Below are 20,304 nucleotides of genomic sequence, written 5' to 3' on the forward strand. Positions count from 1 at the left end.
CATGTTTTTAAGATGATATTTCTTCTGGTGGGAATGTTCTCTTCAGGTGAGGACTCAAGTGGAATAACACACAACACACTCCTGAATTCAGGAGCAACAATCCATTCTTCACTTGTATAATGCCGCAGCTTGACTGAAGTGCGCTAGGGGCACAGAATGATAAGTGTCATATGACACAGTTTTTAGACTCGAAACACATCGTCACTTTCAGTCTGGATCAGTCGGTAAACCACAGGTTTCTTCCACCAGGGATCAAAAGTTCAAATCCAGCATGATTCAGCTGTGCACTCCCTCAGCTACACCACAATTTATACATTGCACTAAAATTATTATTCAAATCATCAACACAGGCAAGAATATAAAAAAATGCAATTTGCATACAGTCTCTGGTGGTAGGCTATTTATCTCTTTTCACAGGGTGCTTCCATTAAATTTATATTAAAAACTAATAACAGAAAAGTTAAATAATCGAAAAAAGCACACTGTGTACTTTTGATTGAGCTTAGTTATTAAATTAACTTTTAAACTTATTTCGATTTTCTTCTTCCAAATGTGTTTTTGATGCATCTTCCCAAACTAGATTTACTGGGGAAAAATAGACATATAAAACATTAATACGTCTTGAAATTATAATATTTTATTATAATATTATATTTTTAAGAAAAAGAAGCATTTTAAAAATAGATTGTTGCCTTTTTGTCTTGATTGACTATTGATTTCATCTTTCTGCAGTAATTACTCATTGAAAAAAACTAAAAGTCATACAATAAAGAAAGTCATGGTTTTGGAGTAAAAGAAAAAAAGAGAAAGAATTCTCCATATCTAAAGAGGTGCAGTACTATACATAGCCCAACGAATAAAACTCCTTTGAGGTGACATTTATACGTGAATGTTTCTAGTGCAGACGAGAGCAGAAAGCTGGATGTCATGCTTACCAGGGGAATGAATAAAAATGTGAGTGTAATCAAAGAGTTTTACCAGTGCACCACATCATAGTGTTACTCATATTATTACTGAGGTTTCCTGCAGAGTAATGCAGGAGAAAACTGGATTCAAAGGGCTGAACTTTAACACCATCTCACAGACGAACATAGTAACGTTAGTCTGTTAAAAACATAACAAATAGTAAACTCAAAGGAGCACAATCAATATTAAACTAATGAAGTGATCGCTAGTAAAAATCTTTTTGATCGAGCTGAAGCTCAGAGAATACTATGAATGTTGTATTTTCAGTTCAGCGCATAGACTGTGCTCAAAGAGAAAATGAAATCAAAAAGCTCCAGGTAACAATATTTGATTTCTTTTTAGAGTGCTCCTCACTGACATTAGAATGGTCATTAACACTCTCCAATACTCATTACAATAAGGGTGGATAGACAAACAGCAACAACGAATACCTTGAAATTACTCCAAATAACAAGAAAAAAGAAAAAGAAAAGAAAAACAACAAATTAATCTTTTAAAATCCAACTGAGATATAAGCTCAGATCACTGACATTTGATTTTCAGATAATATTGGTCTTTTTTCAGACTTAATTCATCATCAGTACTAGTGAAACAGTCTTAGAGGGAACTACATCAGTAAGACTTATCACCTGCCTCTGCGGAGCTTTTTTAGCACCTTTCAGCTCACTGTTTTAGTTTTACAGCCCACCCACATTACAACTAGAGGGTAATGGCACTGTTGTGTTTACAGCCAACAATGTCTCCTACAAATTCTGGTTAGTTAAAACTAATTTGCAAACAGTTAATACAGTTTATAGGAAACATAACTGCGACCAGAATGTCGCAAATGAGAGAGGGTTGCAAATGACTGATTTTGCTGTACAATATCCATCTCGCCCAAAGTTTTCCATGGCTGCCGGCCAAACAGCTGACTACTCATTTCAGTCCAGGCGGCTACTTCATAATATTCATTTTTGATTTTAATAAAATAGTTTTGATTAATAAGTTGCGATTTTACAACCACGAGCCTCCGCTAAAGAGGGTAAGTAGAGAGCAGAGAGTCGTCTACCACCAATATTAGCTTTAATTGATGACAAATTGTATTGACTGCACAGACAGGAGGCATGAAATTGATGATTGCGCGGTAAGCCTTAGGAAGTCCACTTAAAGCATTGCATTTTCCATCTACGCTACATAGATGTTAATGGGCTTAATGGATGAAGGAATGAAATAATCCTCTTTTTTTAGATTTTGCTTTTTACAGAAGAGCCACACATCACAAGCACACACTAAAACAGGCAATGTTGTCAAAGAAACAAGCCTTTGTCATATGAACTAAATGTAGCTATGCCTCAGCCTCACTGTAACTTAACAGTTTATAATATCTGAGAACACTTTCATGTTTTTTGCCTTTGATCAATTACACAAACTAATGTCGGACGCCTCAAATCATGTTTGAAAGATAAAATATGATGTAATGGAACTTCCTGCAATATACATATGATCAAGCACATATGTTTTTCCACACAATACATTTTTATCCTGTCATTCCAGCAATTTTCTCCTGCTTTGTGTGTAACAAAGCGAATGTTCACTCGTCAGTCATATGTGCTTACTGCTCACAGGTGTGGAGCTGAGAAGAAAAGGGAGAGCGAAGAAGTGGGAAAAAAAAAAAAAAGAAAGAAAATTGTCAGTCAGTCAATCATGAATATTAGAGTGAATACATTCCTAATTAAAGTTCTGGATGGGTTATAATTTCAATTGTTGTGAAGAATATTTCAATCTAGAACTAATGCGATGTTAAATGGAAAAGTGCAATTACAGTTCTTTTTAATCGTTTTTTTTTTTTTTTTGCTTGCTGACAAAGATTCTTCTGATCCGTCAGTAATAGGTGTAGTTTTAAATATTAATATCTATTTACAAATTATGTGGGCTAAAATGAACAAGTGTAATTGTGTTAAGTAATTACACAAAATGTGCATCTCAATATCCCCCGCGAGGCAGGGTCACTTCACAGAGGTGCAGCTGGCTGAGGGGAGTGGAGTTTTTGGGGAAGGGGAGAGCAGAAAACACACTGATAAGCCGTATGGATTATTTTGGACAGTTATAACCTACAGTATGAGGACACGTTTGATTGTACAGATAGTATATTAAGTCATAAAAAGGGACCAAGTCACTAAAAGAAAAAATAATGTTAATACATTTAGGTAAAAAAAAAAAAAATACTGCAAGCCGCATTTGAATAAATCTGATATATGAAATATGACATTAATTAGCAATGGTCTGATGTCGGGGAGAGAAGGGCAGCACACATAAAAATGTCTTCTCAATATTCATTAGAGCCATTACTATTGCTTTTTTTTTTTTTTTTAATATATAAATGGTGTGCATGCTAAAAATTAGGCAAATGAGCATATCGAGCCTGAGACTTGAAATATCACTTAAACCTTTCTATGTGATGTTTGAGTAATGTAAGTGATACATACTGCGCAGTGATGATGAAAAGTAGCTTTATTAACAGCACAGAAGAATAATGAGCTCCTTCAGCAACATCACTTTTCTAATATATATATATATTTTTTTTTAAACTCTAGAAGCTTCATGTCAGTCTCTTCAGCTGCAAGTTACCAGTCGTTTTAATTAGCCGTCATTTTGTATTCACGAGGCAATAACACGCATGTGTAAAAATTTTAGAAACCAATAGGTGACTGAAACAATTAAAGCTTAGAGCAATTAAATGTTAACTCGCTTGGACTTTAATGAAATAATTGAAAGTGTCCTCAGCCACAGTAGCATTATTCCTGCCTGTGCCAGGGCATGGTGAAAATTAATTTCTGTAACCCCTGATTCCACGGGAGCCGAGGTTGCCTCAAATGCCTCGATGACCCACCGCACTGATGGTCATACATCACCGGTGACTGCTTAATTATAAAGGGAGTCATTTCAACCGTGTAGGGTGCACTGTATCTTCATGCATATCTATCAGGACGGAGATAAGAATAGTAGTCCTCCCTTCCCATTGTGTGAGCTCGGGAATATTAAATGACCTCAGGCATATGCTCAATTATACAAAATGAGCCGGACTGAGTTTTTAAATATGAGATGTTTTCTATTCATTTCGTTTTTTTTAGACTTTCATTTTGGTTTTGGTGGTTGGCTAACTGGTGTATTTAACATACTGTCCAGATAGTCAATGAAACATGTCTAATTTCCATTCCGTGTTGTGCTGCAGACACCCTGATCCCATAGAATAGATGATTATGCTCTGTAACGTGGCATATGAAAGGCTCTGAACTGCCAGCCTTTACTGCATCTCATTTTGGTAAAATACTACCTGTCCTCCCCGTGAACTCAAACATGCCATTTCTTTGAAAAATCCTCCACAGTGCTACACACAATATGACTGATAGCTGTTTCCTCTGAACTTCATATTCAAAGTCCCACTGCATTATATCATCCCCAGTTCTGATGAGAAAGAAATGCAATTATATCGCACCTATAATTCTTTTTCAACCCCCCAAAAAAGAAAAGAAAAAAAAAAAAAAGAAAAAAGAAAAAAGTTCTATATTACATCATACATTGTGCATCATGGATGGTTTCTGGTGTAGACGTTGCATTGAGGGGAGAAAATTGCTTTTTCTCTGTGATCTGTCTTAGCAGTGGGTTGGGGGCTTTGTTTAAGGGCTGCTTCAGTACATCTCAGAGGTCTGATCAAACCACCGGTGTGACTCCTCTCTGGAGGCAAACTGTCTGGTGTTAGATGTTAATAATTCCATGAATCACATTATCTTTTCTCCTTTTCTTTCTACAAGGCTGTGAAAGTTCTTTCTGAAATGGTCTAAATTCTATCAATCATCTTTGCCTCCAATAGTGTTTTTTACTCTCTTTGTGTGTGTGTGCGCGCATGCTTCTAATGTTCACATACAAATACACATACTTTTTTTTTTTTGCAAATGTATGATGAAGAAAAACTAGTTGCACAACTGCTACATTCGACTTCTCATCACGGAGACTGAGACCGCAGTGAGACAGTGACAGACAGCAGGGAAGTGCAATGGAGTACTTCACTGAAACTGATATATAGAAAACTACCCTTTCAATGATTTACAGTCACAGTTTGGCTACTGCCAGAACATCCTTCAAAAGGTGCAAATCAAAGAGAGTAAAAGCAGTTTGACAAAAAGCCAACAACAACAAATAAAATCCTTGCAACAGTTGCTCAAGTGCTTTGATGACACAATGCAAATCAAACATTCTCAGATGAAGGCCTCCAGGCAGGGCCCAGGGAGCAGTGCATGTCGTCATTCGGAAATGGGGCAAAAAATTGATATAGTAGGTGCATTATATTAGATCACAAAGGAGGCATGACTCCAAGACAGACTACTATACTGAACAGCAGTCAGACACTGAAAACGAGGGAAATGTGGACAGAGGAAGAACCCAGACTCCCTTTTTCACAACAAAGATCTCATTTCATTCTCTTGATGATCTCATAGAGGGAAGATATTAAACATGATTTAAAATACACACAAATGGAGTCTAATGCACTATTTGGAAGCAAGCACAAAGTATTTAAAACATCCAATGAAACGCCGTCCTCATTAGCATAACTATGCTAATGTTTTTTTATGCTTTTGTTTTTTTGGTTTTTTTTGGGTGGGGGGGGGTTGACATGTTAAATGCACTCTATCAGTACACTTAAAACTAGTAACGGCACTCTGAGGTCTGAAGTGAATCATTCTTAAAAACAGCAGTATAGTCTGAGTGTATCATAATGTATGACTTGCTCTTAAGAGTCATAAATTACTTTTTAACATAACTCACAATTAAACAATCATCCCACGCTTCTGTGATTTTTTCTTTCTTTCTTTACGATGCAGGAAGGTAAATTAATTATAATAATGATATTTAATTTAATTATAATTTTTTTTTCTTCTCATTTTTCAATTAAATAATAACAAATATGTCAGGAAAGTGCTTTGAGAACGGACATGAAGTCGTGAGATTGGAGGTACAGCATCTGCACATGTGATCACTGAGGAACACTGGTATCTTTTGGGAAATCTCTCTGAATTTATGCATTTAAAATACAGTCAGTGTACCAGCGCTCAGCAGATGCTCAGCACTCAGCTTTTCCCCCTGTGATGTTTCGAATTATTGTGATACATTTAATACGTTTTGAGCACAAACTGTTATGCCTGTATATTAAGCATCAACATTTGGCAGAAAACTTTAGGTTGATGGGGTGGTGATGCCGTTTGCATGAAAGAATTGCTACGCTTTGGGTGGTAAACATGTGTTTGTAAGCACTGAAATGTGCGTGCATTGTCAAGGCAGATATGTTGCTTACAAATAAAGACACAACCATTCTATGAATAACTTCTGTTGATGCGAGCCTTGAGAGGAACAAAGCCACAAAGAAAAAAAACACTGTAAACAAAATGGTTTGTGCAGAAAAACACAAACACACATAAATAAATAAATATCTTAAGAAAAGCCCATGTAATAGTCCATATAATAGAGTATTACAAAAAAAATGTCAGCAATTTCGCATTCTTTCAACACATTCTTACATTGTAAATATGACACTGTCAAATTAACTGGTTATGAGCGAGTCACTCGGTGGAAAACAAATTTATCTGATCTTTTCGTCATTCAATTGTCATTTTCACCCGCGTTAAGGCCGATACCGGCGTCTCCGTCTGCTGCTGTCGTATGACGGAGAGGCAGGGTAGGGGACGGACAGCGAAAAAAGCTGAGAGACTCGGGAAAACGATTGCTTGAGTGAGTGAGAAACTGGCAGCTCAATGCCAGAAGAATAGAGTGCTCACACTTCAGCCTGGCCCAGAACTGACAGCATCAGACATAATGATGTTCACTCAAAGAGCCAGGAGAAACCTTGGGGCCATAAGGCCAAACCCGAGTCTTCTGTCCTGTTCTGACTGCTTCGATACGCTCTTCCTTTCATTCCGTCTTTGCATTTTAAACAATAATGCCTCTTTATAGAGATGCCAGTCGATAAGATAAAGGCAACTCCCCATACACATGTATTCAATAATACAGTGCGCGATTGCGCTGCTGTCAGGAAAAAAAACACCATGCAGCGCAGCTAGAAACTCCCGTCTAGCACAAATGAAATGTTAATGCTGGAATGGCCTACCACTGCCAGACAGGAAAATAACAGATGTGGTCTGTTGTGGTATGGTGAAAGGCCAGCTGGTCAGCATGCTAACTTCAGTAGCAAAAAAGACATGATAAGAGACAAGAGCTACCATACCACCAAAACATGAATCCATCACTCTTCAAATGACATAGTAGAATATAAAAATACATTTAATTAAATACAGTATAATACATACTACAGAACCTACAATCAATCTACAGCACTGGAGTGAAAACTGTGAGAGAGAGGATGGAGACTTGATTCCTTCCACTAGGCTGATCTGTGGGAGGACAGAATGGTTGGATTGCTTTCAAATGCAAACTTCTCCATGCCCATGTTAATCAGGATGATATATGTAACAGGTGACATCTGAATAAACGCCGAGAAATGGAAAGCTTAAAAATCTCAAGTGCAAAAATCTATTTGTTTAACAGGGAGCTGCATTTGGCGCTGCGTTTTAGACCGGTTGTAGTTGTAATAGGGTCTTGATACTGAAGAGCAGTTCAGAGGACAGAGTAATCTTCAGAGTGGAGAAGCAGACAAAGGAGTGAGTGACTGTTTCAAGGTTCTGAATGCTTTAATCCAACAGAAATGTGCAGAAACTATTTTCAAATCAAAATGAAGGTCTCATTCTAAAACGATGTGTCGATTTTAACTGTTGTCAAAATGTGGGTAAAAGGACTATTATTAAATTCTGGAAGGTTATTGCCATGTCAAAGTAAAGAAAAAATAACTGATGTAAATAATAAAATGAATGATGGATGAATACCGCCATGGCTTAAAGAGGCTCTTGAATAGAACAGAGCCATTGTTAACATTATTAGTAACACATTTCTCTGCTATAACATAAAGGCAAAAGGCCCATCTATAAAAATCCCACTGCCGGGAAAGAATTGATTGTCATACCAGGTCAGATGCTGATGTCAAAGATTTCAACATTTTAAACATTTTTTATTGTTCATCACACACACAGTGAGAGAAGGCAGAGAAAGGAGGGCTGTTAAGTAAAGAAAAAACCCCAAGGAGAAAAAGTGCAAGTGCATTAACTTCTTTGAAGCCACATGAACAAGGCACAGCACTACACATGAACCTCGGTTCAACTTTATAAATGTTTAAATGGTTATTATCATTATATTATAGTTATGTTACTTTGAGTGCAAAGTTGACGCTGCTGTAAAGAATCCTCTCCGCTCTTAGGAGAGTGTCTAGAATAAAGTTTTATAAAATTGTCGCATTACAGTGTACGCATTAATAACAAAGTTTAGTCTTGACCTCAAGGACAAATGCTAAAATCCCTGTAACTGTAAAAAAAAAAAACTAAAAAGGAGACCATAGGTCGACTATAGGACGAGGTTAATGAAAGCAACAAAGGAGGAAGCAACATAAAAAGAGAGACAAAGTCTGAGTTGGGGCAGTTGGATGGAAGAGACCACTGCTTGTTTCCCATGTGAAACAGAGAGTCAACATTAGCTTGCGTTTGGGCGTTTTCTTCATGAACTAAAAAGGTTCCTGTGGCCCATTGTTGTCTGCGTTTCCACCGCGGCCTAAAATCCCAGGAAGATTATTTACTGTAATTATTACATTATTCACAGCACTTCGAGGACATAACATGAACGAGAATACGGGACAAATCGCATCCCGTATATATTCAATAAAGGACGCAGCGTTTTATTTCCCATATTGTACGTGTTTATTTTCATCCAAGACTGAGTGACTGATAACAAAGTTCAGGTAGTTGCCACTGACAAGCTCCTATGGTTCGTATCCAAGGGTTGGGACAAGCAGACTATATGGTCCTTTAAGTTGGAGAAATTCTTGCTGGAATAACAGTTTGATTACACTCTAATAGTTCGTGTCAAGCTGTTAACCCACATATCTCTTGTTGAAGTGTTAATTCTGCAGTGAGTGCGTCATAAACCGTATGACACTTCCACACCACCACCATAATTCAGTCAGCTTCCACTGCCAGGTAATGACAGGTGTCATGCTAGCCTTATGCACACCTCCTCACTTGAAGTGTCACCAAAAGGTGTTTTGAAGGTGAAAGAGGAGGAGGCGGAGCTGTGAGCACGAGAGGCGAGAGGATTCGAGAGAACACGGAGGTGGATCCAGCGAGGAGATGGTGCATGTAGAAGAGAGGGCAGACAGAAATAGAGAAGGCGGTGGGATGTGCGAGGAGAGGTGAGGTATAAAGTCAACAACAGAAAAGGTGCGAAAATAAGGGACTTGAAGCCTAAAAAGTTGGAATTTGTTGGGGGAAAGTGCAGGGGTGAAGTGACGAGAAAAATAAGAGACCGGGAGAGGAGGAGAGAGCTGTAAAAACACAGCTAGCAGTATTTACGGTAAGTTAAACAAGAAGAGGTAAAGCACTTAAAAAGTATTGACATCCATAAAGATGAGAGGACGTTACCAAATAAACGCTTTAAAAAGGCAAGCAGAGCGACAGAATGGTCAATTACAGCACATAAAGTGGTGAAAGTGCAGAGGTTGGTTTTAAAGATAAAGTCTGGAGGAAGGAAAATATTTTGGTGAAAGGATGCTGCAGAACAATGTATATATGTATATGTATCATTTAAAGCATTAGCAAATCCTTACACACACATACCATAACAACACCCCATCGACAACAGGTAATATAACAAGAGGTGCATTATAAGTAAAGCTGTAGCTGAGCCTTCACCAGATCTTAACCCCACCGTGTCCACACTGGAGTCATTATTCTTTTCTCTCTCTGGTATCAGTTACACTAACTCCAATGCTTCCTGTAGAAAAAAAAAAGGCCTTAATACCAGCTGGAAGGACAAACAATAACACCACGCTCATTATGCAGCACGGAGATAAGTCGTTGCTTATCTGAAGCGTGTGATCACATTGAGGTGTCTCGACACACTTACCAATAAGAGAGGATTAACAGTGGCAGCGACACACTGTGGGACTCTGACGGACAGGTCATCAGCATGCACTAGTTACTCTCCATAAATAGATCCTTCATACATATCTGATGGTGGCACGGCACTTCAAACATGGCAGAAAAGGCCGGGTCACATCCGTATTTTAGATGGTGACATTTCACAGCATAATCAATTCATCTTAATGGAATTGATGTGATAAGTGGATTCTCTCGCAAGTGCAAAGTAAAAACTGTGCAAACGCAGTTTTTCCCTTTGAATTCAACTCTGATGCAAATGAGTGCCATCGACCAATAGCAAGCTGTCTGCGCTTACTATTGGCAGTGCTGATCTTTAGGGTAATGGAAAGCAGGAGAGGAAGCTATCCTCGCTTATTACGTAGCTGTGTTGCACCATCAACTTTTAATTGACCTCCACAAAAGAGGAATGCTTTGCAAACAGGGCTTAATGGTAAATGTCCTTTGAATAAACTGTGTCAACTTATTGTCTCATTAGTAACCAAGCTAACAAGCCCCCCCCCCTCCTTCAATAACCCCTCATTGAATAAAATGATGCATAATCTCAAGAACAAAATGCCAGAGGGAGTACATGGCATATTACAAAGAAAACAGGAGCGAGCACGAGGAACTATTGTGCGACTGTAGCAGCAGTTGGTTAATGTGTTAGTTTTGCTGTGCCACTTTCTGGTGTGACCTTAAGGCTGACAAAAATTCATATGACAACCACCAACTGGGAATATCTTGTCGTGTGCAGATTAAAATGCTCACACTGTCTAGTTATGACACTATATGACACTTATGACACTCTAGAAGGACGAAGGTCCTAACGACAGCAGCCAACAGTGACACATGACACGGTGGATGGCTGTATAGACTCGAACAGTCAAATGTAACCACAAAAGGATTTCAAAAACAGTGCGTTTCTCTACGCAGTTGCCACACATGCATTCATAGCTGATCATATGTTTATCCACATCCACATTTAATCAAACACATCAGCGTTATAACTTACCATAACTGAGATGTGCAGCAGATGCATATGTTCATGGAGGACGTGAGCAGGCTCCCGGGCCGTGGGTTGTGTCGTCTGAGCCAGAAGCTCAGACTCAGTCATGGACACGTGGAAGTACAGTGTTCCATTTTCCAACCACTGCTGCTTCCAGTGCACCTGAGAAATATCTTCACCCGTACCCGACATCTCTGCAGAGACACAAGGAGGGAGGGTAATTTAATCCATGAGAGATTAACATTTAAACAGTGTCTTAAAGTGCACAGAAATTTTTAAGGGGAAAAAAAGAAACAACAGCTAAATAATGTGTGATGAATAAGCCAAAGTTCAAATGTGACGGTTATGGGTTACGCATTAGCATTCCAGTGCGCTACTCTCTCCCTCCTCTCTCTCTCTCTCTCTCTCTCTCTCTGCACATCAACACTGTGCTGTGACTAGAAACCTTGAACCCTTGAGTAGCTGGACAGACTTCTTAGGCTGTCATAATTTTGTGCTGTTGTGCAGTTGGCTCAGTGAGAATTACTGTCAAGCGACTGCATTGCCTAGCTGCTTTGATGAAATCTTTATGATGACAACCTTTTCACTCATGGTATTAGTGAGAGATTAGTCTGAATTCAAAATGAATAAGCGGCCAGCATCACAAATGTTTCAGCCAGTCCAATCAATACAGCGCTTCAATTATAACCAAAATGAGCCACAGATGGGAAAGGCTTATTTCCGTTAATATCCATTTGTTTACACTCCACTTATTTGTCAGGCAAGGCAGACACACGCAAAAACAAAATGGAAAGACAATGGGTCCATCAAGCCTCAATTGAATGTCCAGAGTAGTTGTAGAAATGCTGTGTCCTCCTCTTATCTGCATAAATCATCCTACATTTTGTACCAATATAAAACCATTAGCTCCAGGCCGGCGCTGGCATTAAGTATCCAACATCAAAGGAAAGCTGGAAACATTTAAAAGTAAAAAGAGAGGGGAAAATGTGCAAATTGAAAAAAGAAAAAGAAAAAAAAAAAAAAAAAACACACAACTCAATTGCAATTTATGGGGGCAATGGAAAAAGGAGATGAAAAAGAGCGAGGGGATCACCAGTTTATCTTGATATGGATCACGGCACAAGAATCTAATGCTATCAAGTGGGAGTGGTTTTCAGTAGAGGAGTACTGAGAAGCCTCAGGGAGCCTAAGATTGCGAGGCTTGATACAGTATTTGTCATGAGGCTGGGTGACAAGGGCATAGACATCTGCTGACATCCCCTATCAGCGGCAGGTAGCAAATGACAAATGGCTTTCGGTGCAGCTGGTTATTAACCCGCTGACTCTGGGTCAGGGGACATGGGCGGCAGGGGAGGGTTAGGTGAGCTGTGCTCGGTAGTGCCACGGGCCCTCGGGTGCAGTGAGGGAGCATACAGAACAGACATCCGAAGTTGACAGAACTCAAAACATAACGTACATATAGCTTATATCATAATGCGCCATTACCTTGTAGGTTACATTATTCAAATATAGTCAATGTAAAGCAGACTTTTTTATAAACTTTACTGTGTCTTTTTTCTTAATTGCTCTTGATACTATTTTTTTTTTTTAATTATCAATGAATTATTTATTCTTGAAGTCCAGGGGCATCTTCAGATTGATATTCAATTAAAAATGTATATAAAACAATCATGATAAATCTTCACATTTGCTCCGCCTTGGTAAATTAATATTATGATTAATCAATGATCAATATAATTTATATGACTATATGATTGGTTGATTATTTCATCATTAAGTCAATATACACTTCATCTCATTTGTTTGCCATACTCTCTGAAAGCACACTAGAAACATTCTCCCTCTTGTATTAGACCTGTGAAATGTGCTACAGTTTTGCTGACTAGAAGCTTATGATGAAATTTTGTAGGGTGTGAAATTCTTAAACGCCATAACTGCTGGCTGCTCAACTCTTTATGTTTAATCTGTTGGCTGAAGACACACTGCTTGACCTATCACCTTGACAGAAGATAAAGCTTTGTCTGCTGGGCCAACAGTGAGGTGCCTCCTGCCATCTGTTACAGTTTTAAACAGAGCTTATAAAGCTCCTGTCAAGTTTACCTTGGAACTTTGCTCACATGCTTTGTGTGCATTTCAGATGGCTTTAAATAACTCAGATTATGCACAACACTGACACTTGGTCAAGTTATTTTCCTGCAAAAGGAATCGTGCAGTAATAGTAGTAATAACATGCAGGAAGGATGGACAGTAATAGAGTTTCTAGAGCTGTTACCTTCCTTTGTACGATTGTTATGTAGATGAGGAAGCTCAGCAAGCATGCTATTTAAAGACAAAAGGACTGTGTGTGTGTGTCCTTGTCTTTTGCGCTGTGAGACTTGTCACTGGGCACGTAGCCAGACGTTAGAGGGATATAGGTGTATGGCCTCAAGGTCTGCTTGTAATTCATTAGGAGGAACATTATTAATGTGTATATGTGCATGACTGTGTGCGCGCGTGGATACTGCACAAGTGTGACTGAAGCCAGTGTGCTCCCAGCAAGGGTGTCAGCAGTGCAGTGTCTCCCAAACTGAGTCCAAGGACAACCCAAAGGGATGCCATGATGATGATGATTTCATGGAGCAAGGAAGAATGACTGCATGGATCACAGAGAAATGGTGACACATTGTAATGCTTTGATCCTTACAGAGTAAAACAGTTCATTGGAAGTGCTCGTGTTTTTCTTATGGGTTACCAACACTGTGGCCGTAAAGACACTGTGGCTGTCATATTATTCAAAACTGCTCAGATGATCACACTGGTGTTTTTGCATTTTAAGCCATTAGTGTATTCTTTACATTGCTGCTGTCCATTTTCCTAACCTTACACTACACGCAGTCTACCACTGGTGTCAGTCAATGAAAATCCATGATAAAATTTCATCAGCAAACCTGTGCAAAAAATCTTCTCAGTGATACGTTTCATTCTTTAAAGAGCGCTTCAATGGGCAGCTTTTTGGAAATATGGATATTGGAATAAGGATCATGTGGCTTTGCCTGTTTCTCGTATTTAAAGTGGGTGCTGTTTGACAAACGATGAATACTTGCGTGTGGGGGTGGGGTGGGTTATGGCAGTAGAGGAAGTTCAAAAGGAGTTTAGCTGACTTTTGTAACTATCAGCTCAGAGCAGCGAAGTGATCTTAGTCATTCTGATCTGTGTGCGCTCTTTCATCACACTTGTCCATTTCCATTATAGTTATTTATGTAGTAAGGTCATTGTCCTATTGTTCTGTGTTGCTCTTTGTACAATGATAGAAGCAAACTTTTTTTCTTTTTTTTTTTTTTTTTTTTAAAAGGGCATCGATTTTACTGTAATATGAAAACCTTGGTTTAGTCCCTTTTCACTTTTCACAATATACAGGAAAGATAGTGACAGCTCAGACTAAATCCTTAATAAAGCCTTCTTACTCTTTGCTAAGTCCTCTATGCAGGTACTTAAGATATAAGTGAAATCTTCTGAACACACATTGTCAGCAGAACTCTTATTACGAGAGCTGGTGATCATATAAGTGCTCACTCTGCGTCTTACTGTGTTTTTCTCCATCCCTTTTCTTTTATCTGCTTCTCCTCCAAGATCTTTCATCATTTCTTCATCATTTGCAAGGTTTGGATGGAAGTGCTGAGTTAAATTTTGAGTTTACTGTATTCACATTCCTTAAAATTTTGCCTTAAGCAAGAGTGATTTCCACTTAACACAGTCTCAGAGTTGGATATCTGATGAGACGAGGTGTGCAGAGTAAGAACATGAAGCCCTGGGAGCCGCCACACAGCGGAGGCAACCATGCACCTGAATGCTTTCATCCTAAATTCAAACTGTGCATGTCCAGCGCAAAAACACACAAGAGAAGTTTTTCTCATGAACACCTGTGTTTCCATTCTGGATTTAGTGAAATCGAGTCAGCTAGAGGGGAACATCAAAGGAGTGCCGCACATCACTGAGGGACTTTTTCTTCTATCATCATAACAAATTGCTGTATTTTCCAAATCCAGCCTGCCACCTCTATCAAACCCGAATTACCCTTACTAATGTCAGAAGCTGCTCGTTGCTCGCTGAAACGAAACAGACCACTGTGATTAGCAAAGCATTGATCATAGAGCCCACCAAACTGTTGCGCTGCTTATTAAACCGACAATAAAAATTCTTGTGCTAACAGAGCAAGACGTCTCACCTTAAACCAGGTGTCTGGTGTTTTGGTTGTTTGCTTTCATTTGCACAGATGTCCACTGCCATACTACGTTTCAGAACACTGTGCCTCCTTTTCACGGACGGTAGCTCACAACCTCATTCTCAGTGAACATTGTACCTACAGTCATCAGGCACACAAGTCCAAATGAATGTTGATGCTACTCTGTATCCGCTATAAGTGTGAATACGCAACTGTTTGCTAATGTATACCGATTCCTCCTTCCTACATCATTTGCCATGAATTGTGGGTAACTTGCTCCCTTAACAGGCTCATTGCTGCCCCTTGTGGAAATTGGGGGAAAAAATCCCACATTACCTGCAGGTCTCAGTTACCACAGAGGGCAGTAATGAACCTTTGTGATCATACATAACGAGGCAGTAGCCTATTTGTGTGGTGAAAATGATTGAACAAGGTGAAATCAATTTATTTTATCCCACACCTAATTTATTGCACAAAGCTTCTTTGCTCGTTGTAAAGTAAAATCCACTCTAAAACTGAGTACATATTTGATGTTTCAACATTTCAGTATTTGAATTAGCAAGGATTAGCAACTCCCTCATGCTGAACAACAGGAGAAAGACTGGAAATGATGTCATCCAGAGACAAATCCTGGGGCTGCTCCACTGATCATGAACATTAAAAACTCCCTTAACACTATGACGGTAACCATGGTGATTTCACCGGGTATGTGGGGATATTTTCAGATTCACAGCTGGAACCCATTTGAATAGGATGTCTCAAAAATCTTATGAGCCCACAGAGTCAAAATCTAATCCAGTGTCAATGGACCATCTCCAAAACGTATTACCTGAAAACATCTTTTCACTTCAATCCTCAGTGCTCTTATTTCCAGTTAGGGAGATGGCAGTGTGTGTGTGTACACTGACTGTAACATCTGAAAATTTGTTCTCCTGTGGAGGTGGACTTTACTTTAACATCTGACTACAACCACACTATCTACACCATACAGTATTACTCTTAGAATTATATGTTTAGGAGCAATATCTTCAATATCATGACTATCAATTATAGCACAATCAGGCTGCCAAGGTTGCACTGCTTCCAACAGCCTGACGAACAGCAAACAAGGGTTCGACACATTCCCGCATTAGAATATATTGTCTGGGAGCTGACAAACATATGCATGCACATACAAACACAGTCCTCTGCCCGCCCACACAACAACACCGGTTCACAAAAGGCATTCATCGGTTTAAAGGTGATCATAGGAGTGCAGAGTCAGTGATTGTGCAAGCCTGACAGCTCCATGACAGTTTGTCAGCTCGGCAACAAGCACGTGTCATCAACATTTACTATGATGAAAGCTGGCACCCTAAAGGCACTTTGCTGCCTGTCATTACATACGTGGCATAACGCTTCTGTCTTCCACTGACTGCGCCCTGCATTTCATTATACAAGCTGCCTATAGTGTGGATGTCTTGTGACAACACATCGGGTTGATCGATATTCAATAACCGATATGAAAAAATAAGGATGGATTCATTGGGTTTCAAATGTCTCGGCCAAAAATGAAAGCAAGGACAGAAAAGCAGATGTGAGAGTATGTGAAAAGAGAGAGACAAGCAGACAGAGAGGGAAAGGGGAAAGGGATTTATCAGTCTGACACTCATCAAAAGTGTTCAAGTATATTAGCATACCTCCCAGACATTCAGATGCTGCCTCAAAAACTCTGTCATCTGTGACAATGGCAAATTCAACATGTTTTCACTTTTTGATTTCACACCCCTGTCGACAGGAAATGCTAATCAGTAGCAAAGCAAACATGCCTCCTTTATTAGCTACTAAATGGTCTGGATGTCATATTCCCAAAATGCTAACTGTGCTATTACCATTTATAAGGATGCGATGGGAGCTATGGAATATTTAGGCAAATACAGGATGAGCTACAAAAGGCATGCAGGGTTCCTCTATCCAATTTAACAACAGTGCGAATAAATGTCACCCTAATGGCTCTTTGCAAACACTAATGAAATAGCTGGCATTCACATAAAGACCAATGAAAATGAACGCAATTAAAAATGCATCAAGACTTTTTTTTCCCCTCTTTTCCAGGAATTATAAGAGTGTTACCTACACATTCCCGCCACAGTGGGATATTACACGTGTGTGTTTTTGTTTTGAAATGATGAGACTAACTCCAGTAACGCATATGTTGGACTGTGTTGTTTTCTCACCATCAATGAGCCATACCTAAGAAGAACATTTTCAGACAAATTTGGTGGAATTCCCATTTTTTAAGTTGTGCTATTGCCATGTAGCCATTAACAGTTGTTTACTTTCCAGTCTTGAAGAAACAAAGCACTGGAAAATTTTTTGTTTTGCTTCTATTTTATCACTTGTTTTTTTCTACTGAAGTTAGCATGCTAACCAGCTAACCCCAGTCCGGCTCCCACCGTCTCGTCACTTTCTGATACCGAGTCACTGTAGCCTCCAGTCTGCCCGGAAGAAGTAGCGCTGCTCAGAGGGCGTATTATAAACTCTTGCCCTGTAATTTACAACGATGGCCACAGCTCTTTGCAAGACTGGGAAGTAAATAGTCGTTAATGCTCAATGTTCAATTCCATGTAGCAATAGCAAAGCTCACAAATAGCTCCCATTAATGTACATTAAAAGTCTGAATAGGTAAACTTAGTGAACACAAATAAACATTTAAAAAGGAAGTGGTAACAAAGTAAAGCGGATTTCTGATGACCATTCAGTTTGTGAAGAAAAAGAATAACAGGCAAAAAGAAAAGAAAAAAGTATCAGTACCCCCCCCCCCCCTTCAGACCTTCAAGCACTGTGGACTGTTGTCGCTATACTTCCTCGCTCAATCAGCACTGTGGGATCCTATTCTGTTGACTCAACACCTGTTTCTCTGGATGACCTGTTTTTCACCTCACTTCCCTACATGCTCCCCACGCAGAGGCCACTTTATACACTTTTACAGCAGACAATTCTTAAGCTAAAATGTAGGCCTATAAGTAAAACTCATGTCACCACTGATAATTTCACTAGCTACTGAATTACAGCAGTTCATGAATGAAGCACATTTGTCCAAAAATTAGTTAGACTTTTTTTTGGTATGATTAAACTTGCCTGATATAATGGTACTAAGTTCATGGACCTGTTATTTAAATCTGTGTCTGAATTAGTCAGAGATAGACTGCCGCATTTATTTATAGTGACTACAGCATTAAATTTGCTCTGCATGCAGCATGTGATAAACAAAACAGCCGTCCTAGGCAATATCACTGGAACAGGAGGAATGTTGTAGGATTTCAACAGTGACAACAACTTTGTCCCTGGAGTTCTTAGTGAGGTCCTCTGAAGGATCTCCTGCTAACGAGAGGCCCTGCCAGTGCCACTCAGGCCTTATCGCTGATGTCCACACCCACACTGGCTCCTACTGTGCTCAATCACAGCGGCAGCTGTTGGACTGCGCACTGACCACCTCCTACAGAAAACCAATCATACTTTCAGAGACACTGCCGGTGAGCCTCACAGCATGAAGGAGAAGGTGACTCGTGACTTCAGAACACACAGCAAAGGTGTGGCAATAACAATATTAGGAAGTCACAGAGAATGCCTTAAAAAGAAGTGGATATTTCTTCATTTTTCCCCATAAATATCCTCGAAGTTAAGTGAAAGTCACAGCCATTAATTCATCTTGCATCCTGCTTCTGTAAGAGTATAAATGAAACTACTAAAAAAGACACAACGCAGCTATCCACAAGTGTTGCTAAACATCGTTCTACATACTTTCTAACAACAAAGACAAGTGCAAAGTAAGCAATGAATGAATTATAGGACATCATTTGTTTTATAGAGGGGCTAGAGGGCCTCTGGGAACCTTTAGTGACAATGTAAATAGAATAAACAAATAACTGCTTGTCTTTGGTCCCACTGTGACACAGTGATTACAATCTGTTGTGTGTATCATTGTTCCTGTGTCTGTGTGTGTATGTGCAATTGCACGTGCACATGTGCGTATATGTACTATATTGTGGGTCAGTGCCTCCATTATTGCTCAAGGTCACTTCAGTTTTAAATCATCTGCGGTGATATAAACAAAAATATCATCTATGGTGCAATTAAATTATTATATAAATATATATATATTATTATTATTATTAACCAGGAAATTGGCATCATTAACCCACTAAATACCAGTTAAAAATGTAATTTAGTCTGTATCTATAAATGTTTTGTCCCTTGCGCTCTTGAGGATTAGTGAGGCAGAGAGCCAAAAAAAAAAAAAAGAAAAAAAAAACAAACAAACAAGAGCCCTCCTACTCCTAATGTATTTAAAGTGACACATTAACGGGATAAACAGTCCCCTTATCTGCTGAGTGCATAGGCTTCTTCTAAAACGCTACAATCCCATTAACAAGACCTATTCTGATTTCACATCTCTCTCACAATAATGTAAGGCTTGACCACCAATGGGGGTTGTCTGCCAGTGCCAAAGTGGGAGGCTTGGGTGTAATAATACATGCATTAAGATTTACTAATCCTTTGTTTTGGCCTCCAATGAAACTTCGGCCAAATAAGAAGGGGAGAATGCATTGGCACAGTGAATTAAAACTACACTTACAGCACTCAGGTCGACTCTGTGCCAAGGAAAGTTAAAATTAAAAAAAATTGAACATCTGAAAATGTAGATATTGCTACCAACAAACAAAGCTGATGCCGTCATGACATGTAATGTGGAGGGGTCTCACGGGTACCAAATGAAACCAATGTAGTTTTACAGAATGTTATGTTCTGTAATTTTTTTTCTTTATGTTAAAGCTGGGAGATATTTTACCTATTGCCCTTTTACAAAGTCTGACGAGTAACACAATTGTGTCACGTCAATTTTTTCAATTTAGCTGGGTATTTACTAAGACTATAGATGTACTGAGGCCAGACACAGTTCATCTGATTTGCATAAAGTCCCACTAAATAAGACCTGATGCCAGTCTGTTTTGACACGTGCCGCAAATGTGTGGGAGGCAATGGAGCATAGAAGAGTGTTTTCCGCTGATAAACTTGAAATACTGGTTGTAGAGAAGGCA

At 39.2% G+C, this 20,304-nt stretch overlaps 1 protein-coding gene across 2 annotated transcripts in view; it reads right to left on the reverse strand.

Annotated features, from left to right (window-relative positions):
• The window catches only part of astn2 (astrotactin 2), a 269,358-nt gene that overhangs the window by 211,862 nt on the left and 37,192 nt on the right, over positions 1–20,304 (reverse strand). For both annotated transcript variants that reach the window (XM_022768048.1, XM_022768049.1), the window contains exon 2: positions 11,029–11,216. In XM_022768048.1, coding sequence (XP_022623769.1) covers positions 11,029–11,216 — 188 coding nt within the window. The remainder of the gene's footprint in view (positions 1–11,028; positions 11,217–20,304) is intronic.

This window comes from Seriola dumerili, unplaced genomic scaffold (assembly GCF_002260705.1).
Source record: "Seriola dumerili isolate Sdu_G_001 unplaced genomic scaffold, Sdu_1.0 BDQW01001389.1, whole genome shotgun sequence".
NCBI lineage: Eukaryota > Metazoa > Chordata > Actinopteri > Carangiformes > Carangidae > Seriola > Seriola dumerili.